General features: G+C 37.6%; 1 protein-coding gene across 3 annotated transcripts in view; it reads left to right on the top strand.

The window, feature by feature from the left end:
• SCAF11 (SR-related CTD associated factor 11) overlaps positions 1-18877 on the top strand; it is a 48269-nt gene that overhangs the window by 28405 nt on the left and 987 nt on the right. For all 3 annotated transcript variants that reach the window (XM_075080959.1, XM_075080957.1, XM_075080958.1), the window contains 10 exons: positions 337-434; positions 1426-1493; positions 2132-2187; positions 4612-4718; positions 5617-5706; positions 6898-7004; positions 10457-12967; positions 14984-15327; positions 17956-18174; positions 18612-18731. In XM_075080959.1, coding sequence (XP_074937060.1) covers positions 337-434; positions 1426-1493; positions 2132-2187; positions 4612-4718; positions 5617-5706; positions 6898-7004; positions 10457-12967; positions 14984-15327; positions 17956-18174; positions 18612-18731 — 3720 coding nt within the window. The remainder of the gene's footprint in view (positions 1-336; positions 435-1425; positions 1494-2131; positions 2188-4611; positions 4719-5616; positions 5707-6897; positions 7005-10456; positions 12968-14983; positions 15328-17955; positions 18175-18611; positions 18732-18877) is intronic.

The raw sequence follows: 18877 nt of genomic DNA on the forward strand, positions 1-18877 counted from the left end.
AAAAACTTAGCTTCTAAATTCTCAGTGGAAGGTAGTGCATAGCTTTGAGATACTTGCCTCTGCAGCCTGAATGTTCAGGGATTTTTGGTCTTGTGGAATTAGTATGCATCTCTGGCATAGCCAATATACTTGTCAGGGTGGGATGGGTTTTTTCCCATTTCATGAAAGACAAATGAAAAAAACTTCAGATCTGCAAACTGTGAGATTAAAGAGGTAATGATTTCAAGTCCTTCTGTTTGACCTTATTTTCTCTGTAGACCTTAAGAGTCTTTGAATGTATTTAAAGCCCATGTGTACTGAGATTCTAGGTTGGATTGACTTTATTTTTCAATACAGGTTCAGGTTAAAAGACAGCTAAGGAGAAAGGAAGAGGAGGAAAACTGTGCTTGCAATAAGAGAAAATACAGCCATGCAAGGATGAGAAGTTTTGTGAGGTTGGTCGTCCACTTAATTTCAAGCCTTCTAATTGGAACATTCAAAATATAAATTCAACTGTTTTAAAACACCAGTGGTAGTTTAGCTTTACTTTTATCACAATAGCAAGAAAGAAGTAAGGAGCAGTGTATTTCTTGCATTGAGCTCTGTGAAAGTTGCATTTTTCAAGGAATTCTGATAAATTTCTTATAATTGTGAATTAAGGTTTTATGGCAAGATCATATTTTAACTATATATCCTTTGGTTATCTAAACAGACATCCCCTCTCTTGCATGTTATCATAAACATTGGTGGTGGTCCTCTTTACCATAAAACATTATTGTAGTCAAGAACTGATTTTATTTTAGTGAGTTTGAGAGGGAACTTTGGAAATACCGTTCCTGCTTTGAGAAGCTTTATCTTGTCACATTTGCTGCATTGTATAAGGAGAAGCTCAGGATTACACAGACAAATTTCACTGAATAGTGATAATCTAAAATCAGTGTTTAATGGAATGTATGACACATACAGAGATCTTGAGATTGAATTTGAAGCAGACTTCACTACAGAAAAGATTAACTAGAAGTAAATTACTTTTTTTGGCTCTTAGAAAATAAATAAGATTGACCTTTGCACCTCACCATTCTGAATCACTATTGACTTTGATATTCTTCAGAGTATTTATGCAAGCAGGTTATAACATCTTCAACATGTTGCCATGATATAAAGCAAAATTAAGCATTCAGATTTAATATAGGATATTAACTTCTGTTGTGTAAATGGATTTTCTGGTTTTTTTCCATCTGTAAGCTTTGTGAAGCACTGTGGCTTTTAATGTATGGAAGATGATATACATGGTGCAAGTTCAGGTTTTAATAGCAGTCAGAAATCTGTTCATGTGCACGAAATAAAAATTCCTTAATATAAGAGCTGATTTTGTTTGGGTGTATATACCGTTAGCTTAAATATGCCCAGAAATAACTTATGTAATATCTTTTGTTAATCTTGCAGAAGAGCTGTATGTCCAGACAGAGGGCTGTTAACAGCAAAATTAAGCAAGGTTGTGAAGAAAAAATACAGTAAGTTGGTATTTGTACTCCATTTGCTGGAATTGCTGTTTTTTATTAAGGAGCTCTAGAATTTCTTTTCTTGATGAGCCAATTTTTTTTATTACTTTCATTGGCATATGAAAACCAAATACCAAGGAATACAAGTGTGGAACTTAAGAGAAAAAAAATTGCAGTATGTGAAACTACTCTTCTTATTTTACTGGAAAGACTGCCTCTTTAATTTCAGTCACAAGCGAAATGGATTTAGTTTCATCCTAAAGTCATTTTCTGTGTCAGGCAGTTGGTGCACTGCTAACGACTTGCTTGCATTCACAGGAAGTTGTTTGGTGAGAGTTCAGACACAAGAAGCACTTAGCTGTATTTTGGGGTTGCTATTTTGAGAGGCTTGTTCAATAGGTATTTTTTGGTAAATATGTTCATAACTTCTTAAACTAAGCAAATATCTGAAGAGGTGAAAACTGCTTGATATATAAAACGCTGTTGTGAAGGTGCGTGCATTTTAATTTTACTCCATTTGTATGTAAACATTGTAAATACACTTGAGATACGTTTTTCATTAACCTCTCATTGCATTAATGATTTTGGCAAACAATTAAACACTAATATGCTAAAGTTAAGATCAAAGTCTTGTTTCTTATTCCACACAGGTAATATTTTGTATGACAAACGAAACAAGAAGACTTTGTCTGTGAAGGTGAATAAGGTTGGTTCTGATCATGAAACATGTGAACATTTTTTCTCACTAAATAATTTTTAAAACTACCTTTCTGCTTATTTTTAAGGTTAACTTCTTTTATTTGTTCATTTTAGTATGATCCAAACTTTGTTATTTTGCCTCTTTTTTTGTCTTGAAGGAAGTAATTAGAATATAGTGCTTGGTTATATGAGCTTCTCTCAGATTAAACTTAGCTTTGTGGTGGTAAATATTTTCATATAGATGAGGATGTTAAATTGTAAGATACTCTACTACCCTGTTTTAATATTTCTTCACCAAAAGAAGGTGGTATCAGCTACAGGCTATTAGCCAAGTACTGTTTCATGAGGGATGTGAAGGTTTTTTCATTATTTTCATAAAAATACATACTTGTAATCAGCCAAGTAGTTTGTTATGAGTAAGCCATGGATATTATAGTTTGCATCAAGTTGTTTTTTTTTTTAATGGAAGTTTACTCCCAAGAATGAATGCGTTTCCAGGTTTCTTGTTTAGTTCATAAAGCCTATAACACAGGCTTCTAATATGCAGAATTTATAAGAAGCTATAAAGATTCTTTTGTTGTTTGATTTCTACCTTTCCTCCTTTCAAAAATACTTTGTGCCTCTGGGACACAAGTTTGTAATCAGTGCTTTCTTACTCATAGTTGTACCTGTAAATGTATTTGCATGAAATAGTTTTAGGCCATAAATTTCATTCTGAGGTGTAAATGTCGTTGTTCTCCATTGTTCTGTCTTACCTGAAGTTTAAAAATTTGGAGGAAAAACTGTCTTTGAGTCCCTGTTTTGCCTGCTGTCTTGCTTCATGTAGTACGCAGGCATATACTGCATCATGTGGTTTTTTTCAGTAGCTGGTGGCCCGAGTTGTCATTTTTATTTGGTGCTTATACACCATAGTTCTCAGGATATCTTTAGCTCCATCCTTCCGCTTCTAAGTCAAGTATTTAGAAATTTTGATTCTGTTACTGTGTAGAGTTAAAGGGACCTTTCATTGAATTGAAGAGATTTTGAACTGGAAGGATAGGGCTTATTGGTACATCAACCTCTAATTTGGCTTTGAGGTTGGTGAACGCTTTCATATCTAATTTCACAGATTTATTGTGCAATATTAAAAGGCATTAATGTCTCAAGTGGTAGCTGTTGCATAAAAGGTCATAAAAAAAAAGTAGAGCCATTAAAAAAACTTCAGGAGGAGGTACAGAGCTCAATTATTCAATAAATGCTTAATACTTTAAAATAATTTAAAAGAAAGCACTGATTTACTAACAACCACTTCAAAATTATATTTGTGGAACATCTGGATAGCTTTTTTAGATCGAAGGAGAAATGTTAATGTTCAAAATGATAGTGTTTTTTTAAATAAAATTTTAAACCAACAGCTTTTTAGGAGAAAATTACAATTGACACACTGATGAAATAGGGCATGGTCCCATTAAAACCAGCTCACTGTGCCAAAGTTTAATGGAGCATGTGGGTAATGACTGCATACTTGAGACATAAATTTATACGTGTCCCCTTAAAAAAGTTTATTTTTCATCAGAGTATAAATATCTTCTGAAAGAAAATGATGGGAGGACCCTCTAAGTTTTCATTCTAAAATACCAGTCATGGGGAATGAACAGGAATGTTTTAGTCAGATTTGATGTGGCATTAACCCTTTAGGTGAAAAGGCATAAATTGCAAAAATGGGTCAGCGTAGGTCAGTCTGGGAGGATTCTTGTTCGGCCTTTTTTCCCCTGCAGCCATCCCAATACACGGCAACAGCAAGAGTTCACCACACGCAACACAAAAGGGAATACGCTAGCATACAGTGGGTGGCTAGGCATTGCTAGCAATTGAAATAGGAGGAGGTATTTGTTGAAATATTAAGTGGATTCCGAGTGCTGTGCCTTTGTGTGAGGGCCCAGTAAACAGACACACTGGTTAGTCTTCGATTTTTATAATCCTACCTGAAGGCAAAGGAGAATCCCAGCTACTTCCATTAGGTTTTCATGTTACTTTGAAACCAAACATTCAATGACCTGCTGTGAAGGGGTCTGTCTGAAGATGCTAGCGCTGTACTTACTGGGGTTCGTTAGGTAGCAGAAATGGGAGTTGTGAAATTGTAAATATCAGGGTCATTTATTCATCATTTCTGTATAGAGCATTAAAGATTTTGCCATGGAAAGCCTAAATAAAATACAAAGCTTATTGCAAATAATGCAAAGAGCAGGTGTTGAAAATGTAGACTGAACAGAGAAAATTTGTTTGCTGTACCTGTAAATCTCAGCATATAACTATGGAGCCACTATGGTGCCTGCTTTTTGTGAGCTAAAATCTTGCTGACATGATTTAATTTCAGTGCAACTTCATGTATTAAATATTAATTATTTTATTTTTGATGTCTTTAATTCATAAATTGGGGGGTTTTTTGTAGCCCAGAAGACAGACCTGCTGGAACAAGTGCCTCAGAACTAATTTCTTCAGCATACTTCCGGCCGGCGGTAGCAATGAAGAATCCTTTTTTAGCTGTAGAAATGACTGGTTAGTATATACTAGTGCTTAATATAAAGTGATGGGTTACTGTACTGTAGATGCTATAGTTCCTTCTGCTTCTGGCTGTATATACTGCCTTGAAATATTTTGAAGATTGGCTGGTTTTATATTCATTGATGAAGAGCAGATAAAGGATAAACACAAACATTTAAAACTTCTGTCATGTGTTCAGCACTAAAATACTTAAGTTTGTGCTTTTAATCTCACTGATTTACTAGGAGTTAATAAGTTTTATTTTTAGCTCGTATTTAAGCTCTTTGCTGAATTGAAGCCTTGGATAGGAAAGGGTTATTCCTGTTATTACAACAGCAGTTAGCAAAACAGTTAAGAGTAAATATCCTGTTTTGTATCAGAAACATTCTTTGTTGTTCTTTGACTCCAAGAGGAATACTTTAAACATACCTGAAGCAATTTTGCTTAATGAGACTAATACTTAAGGATGTAAATTTTTTTTTGAGAAGATGGAAGAAAAAGAACAGTCTAGAAGAACATTATTTGGATAATATGGCCTAATCACAAACTTATTTGTCTGTATGTTTTCAGCAGTCTGTAAATGAAAAAAAAAAACCAACAGTTTTTACCATGCATGCAACAGTATTAATTTGTCAAAGAAGCAAAGTTTCCCCATCCCTCAACTCCCCAGAAGATATATTTCATCTCCTGTATTCCATTCTGTCTGCCTCATTTATTTAGGACTTCTGTTACATTTGTTATGACTGCTTTTTCCACTCTATGATAATAATCATGATAGTTTCATCATGACCATTAGAAGGTCTGATACAGTTAAATTTTTTAAAAGTCATTGGTAGAAGCAGTTATTGAAACACAAAATTGTCATAGTACAAAGTTACTTGTTGTAACTTTTTGTATGAAATTTCTATTTCAGTACAGAATTCATGGAAGTCAATGCAGCGATCAGACAGAAGAGACAAGAACTGGAATTGTCCTGTTCATCTGTGCTTGCTAGAGTTGAAAGGTATGTGGCTTGTATTCATACAAATTGTGTAAGATGCAAAGGTTCTTAGTATAATGCTTCAAGTTTAGAATTTGATTAATTCAGATTGCTTTTTAGAGAGAATGTTGTTCGATCATAAAACTAAATAACATTTGCATGTAACTTGTTAAATCTTTGTGTATTTGCCTCATGCTATAGAATAGATTCTTTTCTGTATATCTTAATGCTTTCTTGATACTCATGACAAGCATAGTAACTCCTCTGGCTTGTGCATCTTAATATGTCAGTTTTTCACAGAAATGCAAGTTTAAATATATTTTCTATTTGGAAGCTAGTGTTCAATGGGATTTTTCCATAATTGTTTATAAACAAATGCATCTAGAAAGAGTTGAGGGACTGTATCAAATGAAACAGAGAACATAACTTTTTTTTTGATAGAGAGCGGATGTGTTTTAAAATATACCCTAAGGATGTTTTCATTAATATAAAGCAGAAGCACAAAAATAACTGATTTTAAAGTAACACAGTAAGAAATTGGTTCTGTCTGTGATCTTAATTTCACTACATATCTTTTCTCTCTCTTCTGCATAAAACAAAGGCTAAAGACAAAAGAGCAAGTAAAGAGATTTTAATTATAATTAAAAGTTGTACCTAGGATTTAAATAATTAATTTTTATTTTTTGCATGTACTTTTCCTTGTGGAAAGTTTCGTTCTAACTCAGTGATAATTTAAACATTGTAGATCTATAGCTAAACTCTTTTCACCCAAGGTTTGCTGAGGGAGCCTGAATAAGTGTATAATTATTTTGTTTGTTAGAAAAATAAAAAAGAAAGAAGCCCTTACTAACTCGTTGTGTAGACAATTTCTCGTTCTTCTGCAGAAAAGGCTATTCTTCTGCTGAAGTACTAAATCAGTCTCCAGAATTTTATTTCCAGCAGTATAGCCTGCTAATTTGGAGTAGGCTGTTCATTACAGTTCTGTGTTTGGCTTTGAAGAAAGCCAAATATATATTGCTTTAACATAATGTACCTCGTTCAAACTGTTTTACTAGAATAGGCAAAGAGAAGGAAAGTTCTGTTGTCTGTCAGCTTTGCCTTTCTCTCCAAATGTGGTGAGGTTGCGTCATGGTTGCCTAGTGGTTTTTGTGTGTTTTTTCCAGAACTTGCTACAAATAGCTAAAACAACTACTATTAATGCTTTTACTTTTCCAGAATTCCTTTAATGTCTTATGGAGCTCAAGCTGAGACCTTTCTTCTTGCTTCTACTACAGTAGCAGGGACAATTCTTCCAACAAATATCAGGCCTTTGGAAAACTTTGGTAAACTTTTTTTTTGTAAGTTTTATTTATAGCTCATGTGGAGTATTGTTAAAATATGATTCTCAGAAATTAAAGCGGAGTATATAGTTAGAGTTAACAGGAGGAAAAAAATTTAATCTGTTTTGATACAGTTTGATACTATTTCAAAACCAGCTGGTTTATTTCTGAAATTGAAATGTAGACAATGAACCCAGCCACCACAAAACTGGCAGAAAAAACATTTTTCCTCTCATCAGAAAGATGAAAAATATTTAAATAAGCTCCAAACAATTTTTCAACATCAGACTATTTAGAACATGTGAATAATTGCTGTTGATAATATCAGCAACTGATCAACAAATACTGATAACATTGTCAACTCCTGTGGCAGAACATGGACTAAATCCCTTATGCTGTCTTTTGGGAGAGGCAGGAGGCTGAGTGAGTCTTGACAGCAAAAGAAAAGGAACTATTTTTCAGATATCTCTGCTTTTTAAAATTATATTTAACAATTTTCTCATTGGTTGTCTTGATTAGAACTTTGATTCTTTTTATGTAAGCATTCCACTTCCTCTTTTAAAGGTATGATTTTGAAATGTGAATTTACGGAGCTAACAGGACACAGCAAATAAAATCTTAAGTTATTTTTGTATGTTTCCATATGTTATTGCCACACCTGAACTAAAGTTTAGATGCTTAATATATTACTTATACTGTGGACAAAGTGGAAGACAGTCATCAAGATTGAATCTTAAAGCATTGTAGTATGTTGACGCTAAAGTTTTAAGTCATCTTCAAGTTTGACTTAAAAACTTTCTCCTGATAAGAAGCATGCAGGAAGTAAGACACTGAGTCTTTGAATCTCCTAGTGAAACTAGGGGATGTTGCATGTGAAGATGTCCCTTGAGGATTTTGATCACATTCTGTCGAGTTGAGTCTTCCTTCCCCATTCAGTTTTTATATAGCAACTGAGGAAAATACAGACATGCACAAAAAAAGGTAAGGGCAAAAGCAAAGAGAAACCTAACCTGAATACTGTTAGAGATGCATGGCAAATAAAGGATGCAGGAGCAAGGAGAAAAATGAAGATAATAGTTAAAACAGACACGTACAAAAAAAACCAAACTGGATCTTGTAATTCTTACTAAATTGTGCCTGAAAGATGGTCTCATACAATTCTTCTTTTTTTTAAACGCAGCCCATCTCTTTGTCATACCTAAAGCGTACAGCTTTGTGTCAGGGTAGTAGCTGACAGTTTCTCCCAGAGTTGTGCAGAGTGACGGCCATGTAACGGTACTGCCTGAATCTTTCTTGTTGCTGCTGCAGGGTTTTTTTTAGATTCTCTTCAATTCTTTTACCATTAAACAGTCTTTTTGAAAATGCATTAGTGAATCTACAAATACCATTATGATTTAGGCTGGCATTATGCAGTTCTTTTGTGTGATTAAAATATTTTAAAATAAAGATTCAGTGAGCTGAAATGCCCTGTATTTGGTCCAACCCCAAGGCTTGTGAAGCTTGTCTGTTAAAATTTTATAAGCAGTAAGGAATGCTAAAAATAGGCTTGTGTTTCACAAGCAGACTTTGAAAGTGCCAAAAAAATAATTTGCCTTTCAATTCTATCAGGATTCCCACATTCCATTTATATTCTGAACTTTTACCATTGCAGGATATTTCTTCCCCATTTAGGAAAATAATCACAGATGTTATATGTCATTACAGATTTTTAGTATCTGAATTGTTTTCCTGGCTATTGTAGTAGGTTTGAAGACGTTAGTCTGAGACAGCCACATGTGGCTGAATAGCTGCTGGTTAACCACGGTGAAGTCACTTTTTAACAAAATTATTGGGAAGACTGTTACGGCAGACACCTCAAATAGTGCCGGTCACCTAAAACTCCTTTGGAAGTTCTTTACAATGCTCATTGTTTTCTTTTAAATATATGGCACCTTCTATAAAATCAATACCATAGATTTTCATTGTCTTAAGTGATAATTTGATCAGTGGACATCCAAAAACCAAAACTAGATTTTTTTTTTTCCATGTTCAGGCAAATTGTTGTGTGTTTATACAGGAGGACAGAGGAGGTGATTAATAGTCCTGTGCTGTGCTTTAGCCTTTTAAAGGCTAGTGAGGTGCTTGTGGAGTTACTGCTCTAAGGTTATCAGATGACAAGTTTAATAGGCAGTGGTGGTTTTTTGGTTCTAACGAAGAAGTAAGTGATAGAAGGAGGATTTTGTGCTGTTACATACTTGTGTTATTCCTATATGCTATACAATTTGTTTAAGAATTAAACCTATTTTAGTGTAGTGAAAGCATGGGAAATAGCAACATTACACAGAGTTAGAATCAAGGCTTTGTGTGATGTGATAAGATTAATTTCTATGGGTTTTGAAATTTATTTCCTTAGCAAGTTTCTACTATTTGTGTATGAAAATGAAGCTGTAAAAAGAACTAATTTAAACACCAAATTCTTTATGCTTTCTGAAGTCTATGCAAAGTATGAAACAAATTAATGGACATCTCAAGAAATTAATTTAGTTTTGAAGTGAGTATTACATTCAAGTATATTTACTTATCATTAATCTTTAATTCCTGAGCTGTCCCTCATAATCTTTCAAGAGTACGCTCTGTTCCCTTCACAGTGAATGTAACCCTTGGCTTCTTTACAAAGACTTTTGTCAAATTGTGGATTGCATGAAATAAATTAATACAGTATCAAAACAAGAACTCCTGTAATGTTGTGTGTGACTTACGGTCATTCTTCTTGCAGCTTTAGGTTTTATTATGCACCCTAGGCTGCCCCAAAACTTGCACTCCTTATCCAGTTCGTTAGGTCCTGCAGGCACCCCAGGGGCCCTGCGGCAGAGTTGAAGTCCAGTTTGCCATGGAGCCTGCAGGGTCTGTCTTATAACTGGAGAATCAGTTTGCACTGTCTGAAACTCGATTTTGTAGAGAGGTGTGCTGTCATTGCTGCTTCTGATCAGCTGCTTCCCGTGTGAACGTCCACTGACAGCCATTGCAAAATGTCACTTTCTGTAGTATTGAGCTTCAGTTCAGTAGTTTTGCAGCTTCGCTGCCAACAGGCCTGCATTTCAGAATGACAGGGACTGCTGTATGCTAACAGTGTAGTGTGGTTAATTCGTTACTTCTCTAACAGTTTAAATGCTGACTGTCTTTGAACGGCAATATCAATAGCAGTTTCACTGTGAATGTCATTGCTGGCCATGTAGCTATGCTGGCACTGCTTCTAAAGTGTGTGTTCAGATGTCACTCTGTTAGCTTGATTCCGTTCTTTAAAGACAAAGGTTCCACTGAGGAAAGAAAATATCTACTTAAACTGTGCATCACTTCATAGTAAATCTTATACTCTATTTGAGGATATCTCTTAAACAGGAGAAGTGATTTTACGTTCTTAACTGTGTTTGGATAAATGGTTATCATCAAATTTTAATGTATTCTGCTTTTATTAGAATCTTTAGGCAAAGGATATGCTGTTGCTTGTACTCAAGAAGGAGAAGAGAAAAAGCAAGCTTCTGGTTCATCTGGCACTAGAGGAACTAGAAGGAAAGCAGTTAGTACCACTCCTAGAAGAAGGTCTGCACGAAACAGCAAAAACGAGACTCTGGGTCAATCTCGGAGCTCACCTCGGTCAAGCAGTTCTGCGTGCAGTGCTCCTGATGGCAATAACCCATCTCTGAATAAATCTCCTTCAGAATCAGAGAAGGCTCCTCCAAAACGGAAGTCTAAAAGAATAGTTAAACAACAAACACCTGTGGTTAAAAAAAAATTGAGAAGTTCTGCACGTTCTGAAAAATCGCCCAGTGATTCAGTGGAAGTTGATGACATTGCTGAGTCTGAAGCAGTTCTAACATTAGATAAAGACCAGCAGTCAGATAATGAAAGCAATAACACAAGCATTCCACAGAAAAGTAACGCAGAAACAGAATCTGCTAATGGATTGGAAAGCTGTAGTGAACACGCAGAAATCGAGGGAACTACAGGAGAATGTGACAAAGATACTTCAGGCAATGCAGATGTAAGTTCTTCTGTCCAAGAACCTCCAGTACTAATTTCAGGAGGTGAAAGTCAGGAATTTGAAGTAAAAGGTGTTACTGAAGAAAATATAGATCTTGAGAATCAGGATGTCTGTGAAAATACTCTTGAACAAATGGAAACAGTAGCTTGTTCCAGAGATGAAGTATGTGAGCATGCAACTTTTGAAAAAGTAGATCAGACATTGTGTAGTCCTCAAAATGAATTGACGGAGAACATAGAAACTTTGACAAAAATAGATCAGCCTGTAGCTGGTCCAGAAAATGAATTGTTGGAATGTCCAGAACCTGTGGGAAAAGATCAGCCGTTAGAGAGCCCCAGAAGCAAATTGCCTGAGCATCCAGAAGACATAGAAGTAGATGGTTCTGAGGCAGAAGAAAAAACAGTAGTAGACTGTGCAAGTACAAATATTCAAAACTTTAAAACTGCTCAAGACGAAGAACCAGATACATTAATAGACAGTGTTTCTATGGACAGTACATCAGACCAGTCCTTAAAAGAGAATGCCATGCCAGAAGGTGAAGAGAGAAGAACTTCAGAGTCACCCCAGGTAAATGCTGAACATAAACATTTTGGTGAAGATAACAATGAAATGATACCAATGGATTGTGACTCATTTTGCAGTGACCAGAATGAGCCTCAGATTGAGCAGTTACCACCAGCTGAAAGTACAGAGCAAGAAGTGAACTCCCTACAGTGTGATGCGGGAAACTGTACATCGGTTTCAGGACCTCCTGAAGAAAAGGAGGAAACTATTCCTCAAGAGAGAGAGAGCCAGTCAGAACTGAAAAAAGATAAAAAGCCTCGAACTAGAAGGTCTAGGTTTCACTCTCCATCAACAACTTGGTCTCCTCCTAGGAGAGAGGGCAGGAAATCTCAGTCACCATCCCCTAAAAGGGAGATGACCAGAGGCAGGAGCTCACGATCACCCAAGAAGGAAACAATAAGGGAGGGAAGGAGATCTTTATCTCGTTCTCCAAAGAGACACACGCTCAAAGATGAGAGAAAAACACCATCTCGATCTCCCAAAAGGGAAACTGTCAGGGAAAGCAGGAGATCATCTTCTCAGTCAAGAATTAAGGATTCATCTCCAAGGCAAAAATCTAGATCTCGAAGCAGTGATAGAGATAGTCAAAGAAGAGATCGTGACAGAGAAAGAAGAAACAGGAGGTGGTCTAGGTCACGGTCACGATCTAGGTCAAGATCACGATCTAGGACAAGAAATAAATGTTCTTCATTCTCTAGAAATGAGAGGGACAGTCATTCACCTCGATGGAAAGAGAGATGGGCAAATGACAGCTGGAGGAGTCCCAGAGGAAATGATCGATACAGAAGAAGTGATCAAGAGAAACAGAATGAAAGTCTTAAAAAAGAGAAGGACAATACAGAAAAAAACAATGACGATCAGTGTTCTTCAGACAAGCGGAGGAATGATTGTCCCGACTGGGTAATGGAAAGGATAAACTCTGTTCCTGAAGTCAGGAACAGAGAGAGAGAGAAACCACATTGGGAAGATGGCAGGCATAATAATTCAGGGCACTCTTGGAATAAAAACTTTGGTTCAGGTTGGATTCCGAATCGAGGGAGAGGTCAGCGTGGCCGAGGTGGGCGTGGAAGAGGTGGTTTCATGTATGGAGACCAGAGTGAAAACCACTGGCAAAACAGAAAACCTCTCTCAGGGAACTCAAATGGTTCTGGGAACGAAACTTCAAGGTTCCCAGAACATCAGCCATACAAGCGTAAGAATGAACAAGATTATTCTTTCGATACGCCTGCTGACAGATCTGGGTGGACATCTGCATCCAGCTTGGCTGTAAGAAAGACTTTACCTGCTGATGTGCAGAATTATTATTCAAGAAGAGGACGTAATTCAGCAAGCCCACAGTCTGGATGGGGAATGAGACAAGAAGAGGAGGTGCCTGAACAAGGTATTCATAGTTTTGAAACATAAAAGCTTAGTCCCAGCTGCAGTAGCTGAGTAAAATCCTAGATACATTGACCTGTCTCGGGTTGATTACGTCTTCAAAATAACTGGGGGTGAATCTATAGTGTTTTTGCAATATGGAGGTTTGTAGGTGTGGAGTTTGGGGATTTCTTGCCTTTTGATGGCATTTTGATGGCTTTCTGGTTGTGCTTAGACATAATTTGAGGACTATGCATATGAAGAGTGCTACTTAAGTAAATTGATTTGGTGGAAGAGGAAGCATATCCTCTTCATGGTTACTTTTAGCATCTGCACACCTTTCAAATCTCCCTGAAAAAAATTACCCCTTCTAAGTTTGCCTGTGCAGACCCACATAGTAGATTCTAGTGATTACAAATCATTGTTGATGTTTATCTTGCTTCTAAATAAACGTTTTCTGCTTTATGTGCTTAAAAAAAACTACAGAGACTTATAAATGCAAAAATTGTATTTTTACTGTACTTCAGCGTTAAAATTTACCTGAAGCCTCAATAGAAGTCTAATATTTTTGAGTATTTTATTTCCATCAGGGCTGTTACATTTTAGATATAAACTTTTTGGTAGAAAGTGAGTTAACTGCGGATGAGATTAGATTCTTAATAGCTACGAAGTCATCCACAGATTATTAATGCTCTGAAGTAAAAAATAGATGTGAATTATATTTAAAAACTGTAAAATCGAGTTCTGAGGGCAGCTACACTTGCACTTTCCCATTGTCTCCTTGTTTTGTCTTTCATTTTTATCCATTTTCACCCTATATACCAGCAGTTTTCACCCTCTTTTCAGAGACAACTGCATCAGTGGCTTCTCGGTTTTGAGGCAACTTTGTCAGCCTTCAGTCTGCTGCAGGCAAAATTTATCAAACCTTTAATTAAAAGTATTGTGTGATTTGCAGACTTTATTTCACATAGTTCAGGAGCAATCATGCTGTTATATTCACTTTTGGAATGTGAATTCAGCTGAGAACAGTACAGTGGTCTCTCAGAACTGGATGAAACAGGCTAGGTGGGCGTCATGATATGGTCCTGGGTGAAATGGTCCCAGGCAGCTGGCTTTGGCTGACCCTGCTTAAGCAGGGGGGGTTGGACTGGATGGTCTCGATAGGTCCCTTCCAACCTCAGTGATTCTGTAGCCCCGTGATCTTTAAAAAAGGTGATTTGGGCTGAAGCACAAGGGTTTAAATCCCAATCCCTGTGAATTAGGTGACAACAGGGTTCCTCAAGAAAAGGATTCCAAGGGAAGAACACCTGAATTGTAACCCATCAAACATTTCTCAGAGCTGATTTCTTGACTTTTGGAAGGTTTGCTGCTCATGTGTGGATTGAACTTTTTGGCTTCTCTTGAAGATAGTGAGATAGTAATTTAAGAAACTGCCACCCCAAGAGGTTATTTTTACTTCTAGGCTTTACCTGTTGTACTGTTACACGGTTTTGAAACAACTCTTTGCGATTATGAACATCTTTGAAATTGGTTGAGGATGATTTATTATTCAGTGAGAAAAAAAAAAAAAACACCCAGCAGAGTAGTTCTACAGTTACCAGAAATGGCCACGGTGAGCGTGTGTGAATCAGGCAGAGGGGAGCAGAGCGTTGCGTATGTGATAACGTGTGACTGACCTTCTGCAGTTGCAGGAGGCTGGGTAAGTGATGTTGTCTTCCTGCTCTTTGGGGGAGAATTACTGTTTCATTGTGACGAAATTATTTATTAGCTGTGCTATGGGAATAAGTAGAGAAAATAGAAATTCAAAATGCGGGCTTCCATTGTAACCTGAACTTTAAATTTAAACTCAAACTAGCATTTGGCTCTGTGATATGTTTGGTGGTGAGTGCTGTGTAATAATGTAATGCAGTATCTTTAAAATATTCAGATTATAGAAAGCTTTCTGATAATCCATGAATAGTTTAAACACCTGGCTCCACTTTTGCTTTATAAAGTATGAGATTGTTCTACTTCATATACTGTCTGGTTTTTCTTTTGATAGATCCAAACCTCAAAGACCAAGGCAACCAGCAAAGTGATGGTTCTCAGTTACCAATAAATATGATGCAGCAACAAATGAATGTAATGCCACAAGTGAACGCACAGCACCCACCTATGAATATCTTTCCGTATCCAGTGGGTGTCCATCCTCCCATGATGAACATGCAACAAAATCCTTTCAACATCCACCCTCCAATGCCCATGCACCTCCCTACCGGCGTGCCTCTCATACAGGTAGCTGCTCCCACAAATTTGTCTCAGGGATTACCTCCGCCTCCACCTCCACCCCCACCATCTCAACAAGTCAACTACATTGCTTCACAGCAAGATGGAAAACAATTGCAGGTATGCTTTATCAGAAGCCATGGCAAGAGCAGTGCTGAAGTAATTACCATAGTCTTGATAAATTTATACTTGCAGTTTCTTTCTCTCTTGCCTGTCTGCTTCCACCCCACACCAAATTGTTTTGGGGGTGTAGCTTTTAAATAATAATACACACCACCATCATTTGGGTTTTTGTGGTAACAAAGTGTTCCAGTGGGTTATGGAACACTAAAAATTCATCAATGTTGTCCACTACCTTTTTCTCCTTAGAAGCGTACTGTTTCCAAAACTAAGTTTTCCCCTTCAAAGGCTAATTTTTAAGCTTTAGGAAATCCTTGAATCCCCTTTCAGCAGCGTGTAGGAAGTGACCTAAACCTCTTTGTTGCAGTTCTCATCCAATGGGGTGTATCAGCAGAGGAGACTTACCGAGTACTGCATGGCACCCATTTGTTCCACACTTCCATTCTCCAGCTGTCGCTATCTCAGCAGCTCCACACACCCCCCCCCCCATTTTCTATTCTGATTAATCTATTCAGCCTTTTGGTTGATAATTTCCAATCTGTCTTTGGTATGTTTTACTCCCCCCTTCTTGTCAGGTTCTCCTGGTTTTGTATGCCCTGTTTGAGACCTAACTCCCACTTAATTTCTCCAGCTTCAGAAAGACGCTGTCGTGCTTGGAGCAGGGCAGACCATCTTTTCATACCTTTCAAGGTATCTTAAAGTAACCTTTGTGTATGTGAGCTCCCCCTGTAGCCAGCTGTTTATATTAAGAGCTTTTATATCAGGGAAAGGGAAGTTGTTCAAATTCCAGGAGAATGCATGGCCCTGTGAGGAGATGTTAACGCTGCATCTGTGGTGTATAAAGGGCTCTTCAGGGTTTGACCAAGGTTTGTGCTTTTCTTTTGTTGCCTGCTCTCACCTAAAATGCTTTCCCCTGCATTCCAGGTTGAAAAAGTGAAGTTCTAGAACAGTGATTGATTTCTGACTGTTTTCATGCATCACCTCTAAAGATTTGAAGCAAACTGATAAACAGCCTACATTCTTTTCACTTTCAACTGCTGTTATCCATTCATATTCATTAACTTAGAACAAAAGGAGTTAAGTACTGTGGGAAATGCTGAGTGGCATTACAGGCCATATGAAATACTTTAATAGTCTGCAAGGTAAAGCAGTAAGGTGTACTATTGGAACTAAAATGCTAGTAGATTGCTTGTTGATTTGATTCATGCCTGCTGTCTGTAATGAAAATATTTTCACAACTGGAAATTCAGTAGGTTTAACCTAAAAATGTAAGGATAAATACATTTCTATAAAGGTTGTGTAATGCTCCAAAATACAGTTATTGGTTAGTAAAGCCCCATTACATTTGTTGCTCTTACCTGCTTTTGTGGAATGGTGTTCGTGAACCTGAAGGCTCCTGGGAGCTCCTGGTGCTTTTTCTTTGAGCTGTCATTGAACGGAGCCCTTGGTGGAAGCACAATACGAATGACTGAGTACTGCAGAACTCCACCTGCCCTTCCTGTGGACAGCACGATTACGAGAGCGCACTGGCAGGCGTTAACGTGCTCAATATGTGTCCTTTCCAAGGAGCTCAAATTCCTGTTTCACAAGAGGGGAATTTTTCACAGTGAGGACAGTCAACCTTGGAATAATCTTCCCAGGGAAGTGGTTGACTTGGCCATGTTGGACACTTTCAAGATTTGGCTGGACAGGGTGCTGGGCCATCTTGTCTAGACTGTGCTCTTCCTAGAGAGGTTGGACTAGATGATCCCTGAGGTCCCTTCCAACCTGGGATTCTGTGATGATTTTTCATCTGGGTAAAAGCAGATGTGAAAAAAGTAACAGTGATTACCTGCAAAAAATGTAGCATTTAGGATAGCCTGCCATAAACGTGTTGGGAGGATGCATTCTTGGCTTTCGCTACAAATAATCTCTGCCTGAGCTCCGAGAGCTAGTTAATTTCTTAATTCCAAAGTATCAACAGGGCCTGTGGTCTTCTGGTGATGTTTGGAAAGGTACAGAAAAAGGCTTTTCCTGAAGAACAGATCCTGGTGCTTCAACCAGCATTTCACCTCTAGCCTCAATTAGACTTGTAGGTGTGTTTACATTTGAAATTCATTTGCAAGTTCAAGCTGATAACAAATGTGAAAATAAGTGTTTTCAAAGCAGCATCGTTATGATGCAGGAATGCAAGTGCAGTTAAAGGTAACTTTTTGTGTGCATGCTTAGGTACTGGTTTTTTTTTTTAAAAAAAAGTTAATGTGATTTACAAAACAGGGCGGCGTCTGTGCTCCCCTGACAAACCGAGAGGTTCTGCAGCCATAAGCTTCCTTCCCCTTGTGCTAACACCCTCCGTGCCTGTTTGCAGGGTACTTTGTTCGCTTTATCACTGGGATCAGAGCCAGAATGTAGCAACCACAGTGGTGACATGGAGGGTGCCTTACTTCTCAAGCTTTATTTTTTTTTTCCCTTTTGAGTAGATCTGATATAATGTGTATACCTTCCATAATAATGGACAGCGTGGAAATTAGCTAATCAACCAAAAGCACGTAGTATTGATGCTCTTTCTGTAGCCGCTGAGACTTCTAGAAAGGCATGTTGTCATACTGAAGGATAATGTATTAATTATCGATAACTTTTTAAAAACAGGGTATTCCAAATGCTGCTCATGTGAGTAATAACATGAGCATTCCAGCCTTGCCTGCTCCAGCAGCAGTCCTGGGAAACGTGGGAACAGTTCAGGGACCAAGTTCGGGTAATGCAACGTCGTCAAGTCACATCAAGAGCTCTAACGCAGCTGTAAAACTGGGAGACAACAAAGCAAGCGTAACAGTGGAAGCCAGTGCAGATAGCTCAAAGAAGGACCAGGCAAGTTCAAAGTTGAGAGTATATTTATATAGACAGTTTTATATATTTATACATACTATATCTTGTGTATATATATAAATTCTGGTATACGAAAAAAAGGTAAACTATGACCATACCCCTTCTGTGTAATACACTTGATAGCATCGTGTATGCAATAATTCTGTGGCGGCTGTAGGACATAAACTAGCGAACTGACTCTTTAATGTAGTCGTCTTTAAAGCGGCTTCATTATGAATGCTACTTTAGTCGCTGTGCGACAGCTTTCTGTTCTTAGTAGAACACCGGCAGCTGTCGCGAGAGCCGAAATGCGGGTGAGGGGAGCGCAATTTTCTAGTTCTCTGTAGTAACTTTGTTCCTGTAGAATTTTAGTTTGTGATTGATCAAAAGATACGCGTGCTGGCAGCGAAAAATAACACTGGAGTTTGTTTTCTCATCAGAAATTGTTAATTCAAGAAAAAGCGGCGCAAGAGGTGAAGCTAGCTATTAAACCTTTCTACCAAAATAAAGACATCACTAAGGAAGAGTATAAAGAAATTGTGCGGAAAGCTGTAGATAAAGTAAGTTGCTGCAGCAATCTGAAATGCATACATTTCACCTGAGGTAGGGTCTGGGGTGGATTTCTGAGTCTTCTGGAAGCAACTGGTAGTTGCTGGGAAAGGGAGTAGAAAAGCAAAAATACCTCCGTCCTGCTCCACCCCTGACA

The sequence above is a fragment of the Phalacrocorax aristotelis genome, chromosome 1, assembly GCF_949628215.1.
Source record: "Phalacrocorax aristotelis chromosome 1, bGulAri2.1, whole genome shotgun sequence".
Classification (NCBI taxonomy): Eukaryota; Metazoa; Chordata; class Aves; order Suliformes; family Phalacrocoracidae; genus Phalacrocorax; species Phalacrocorax aristotelis.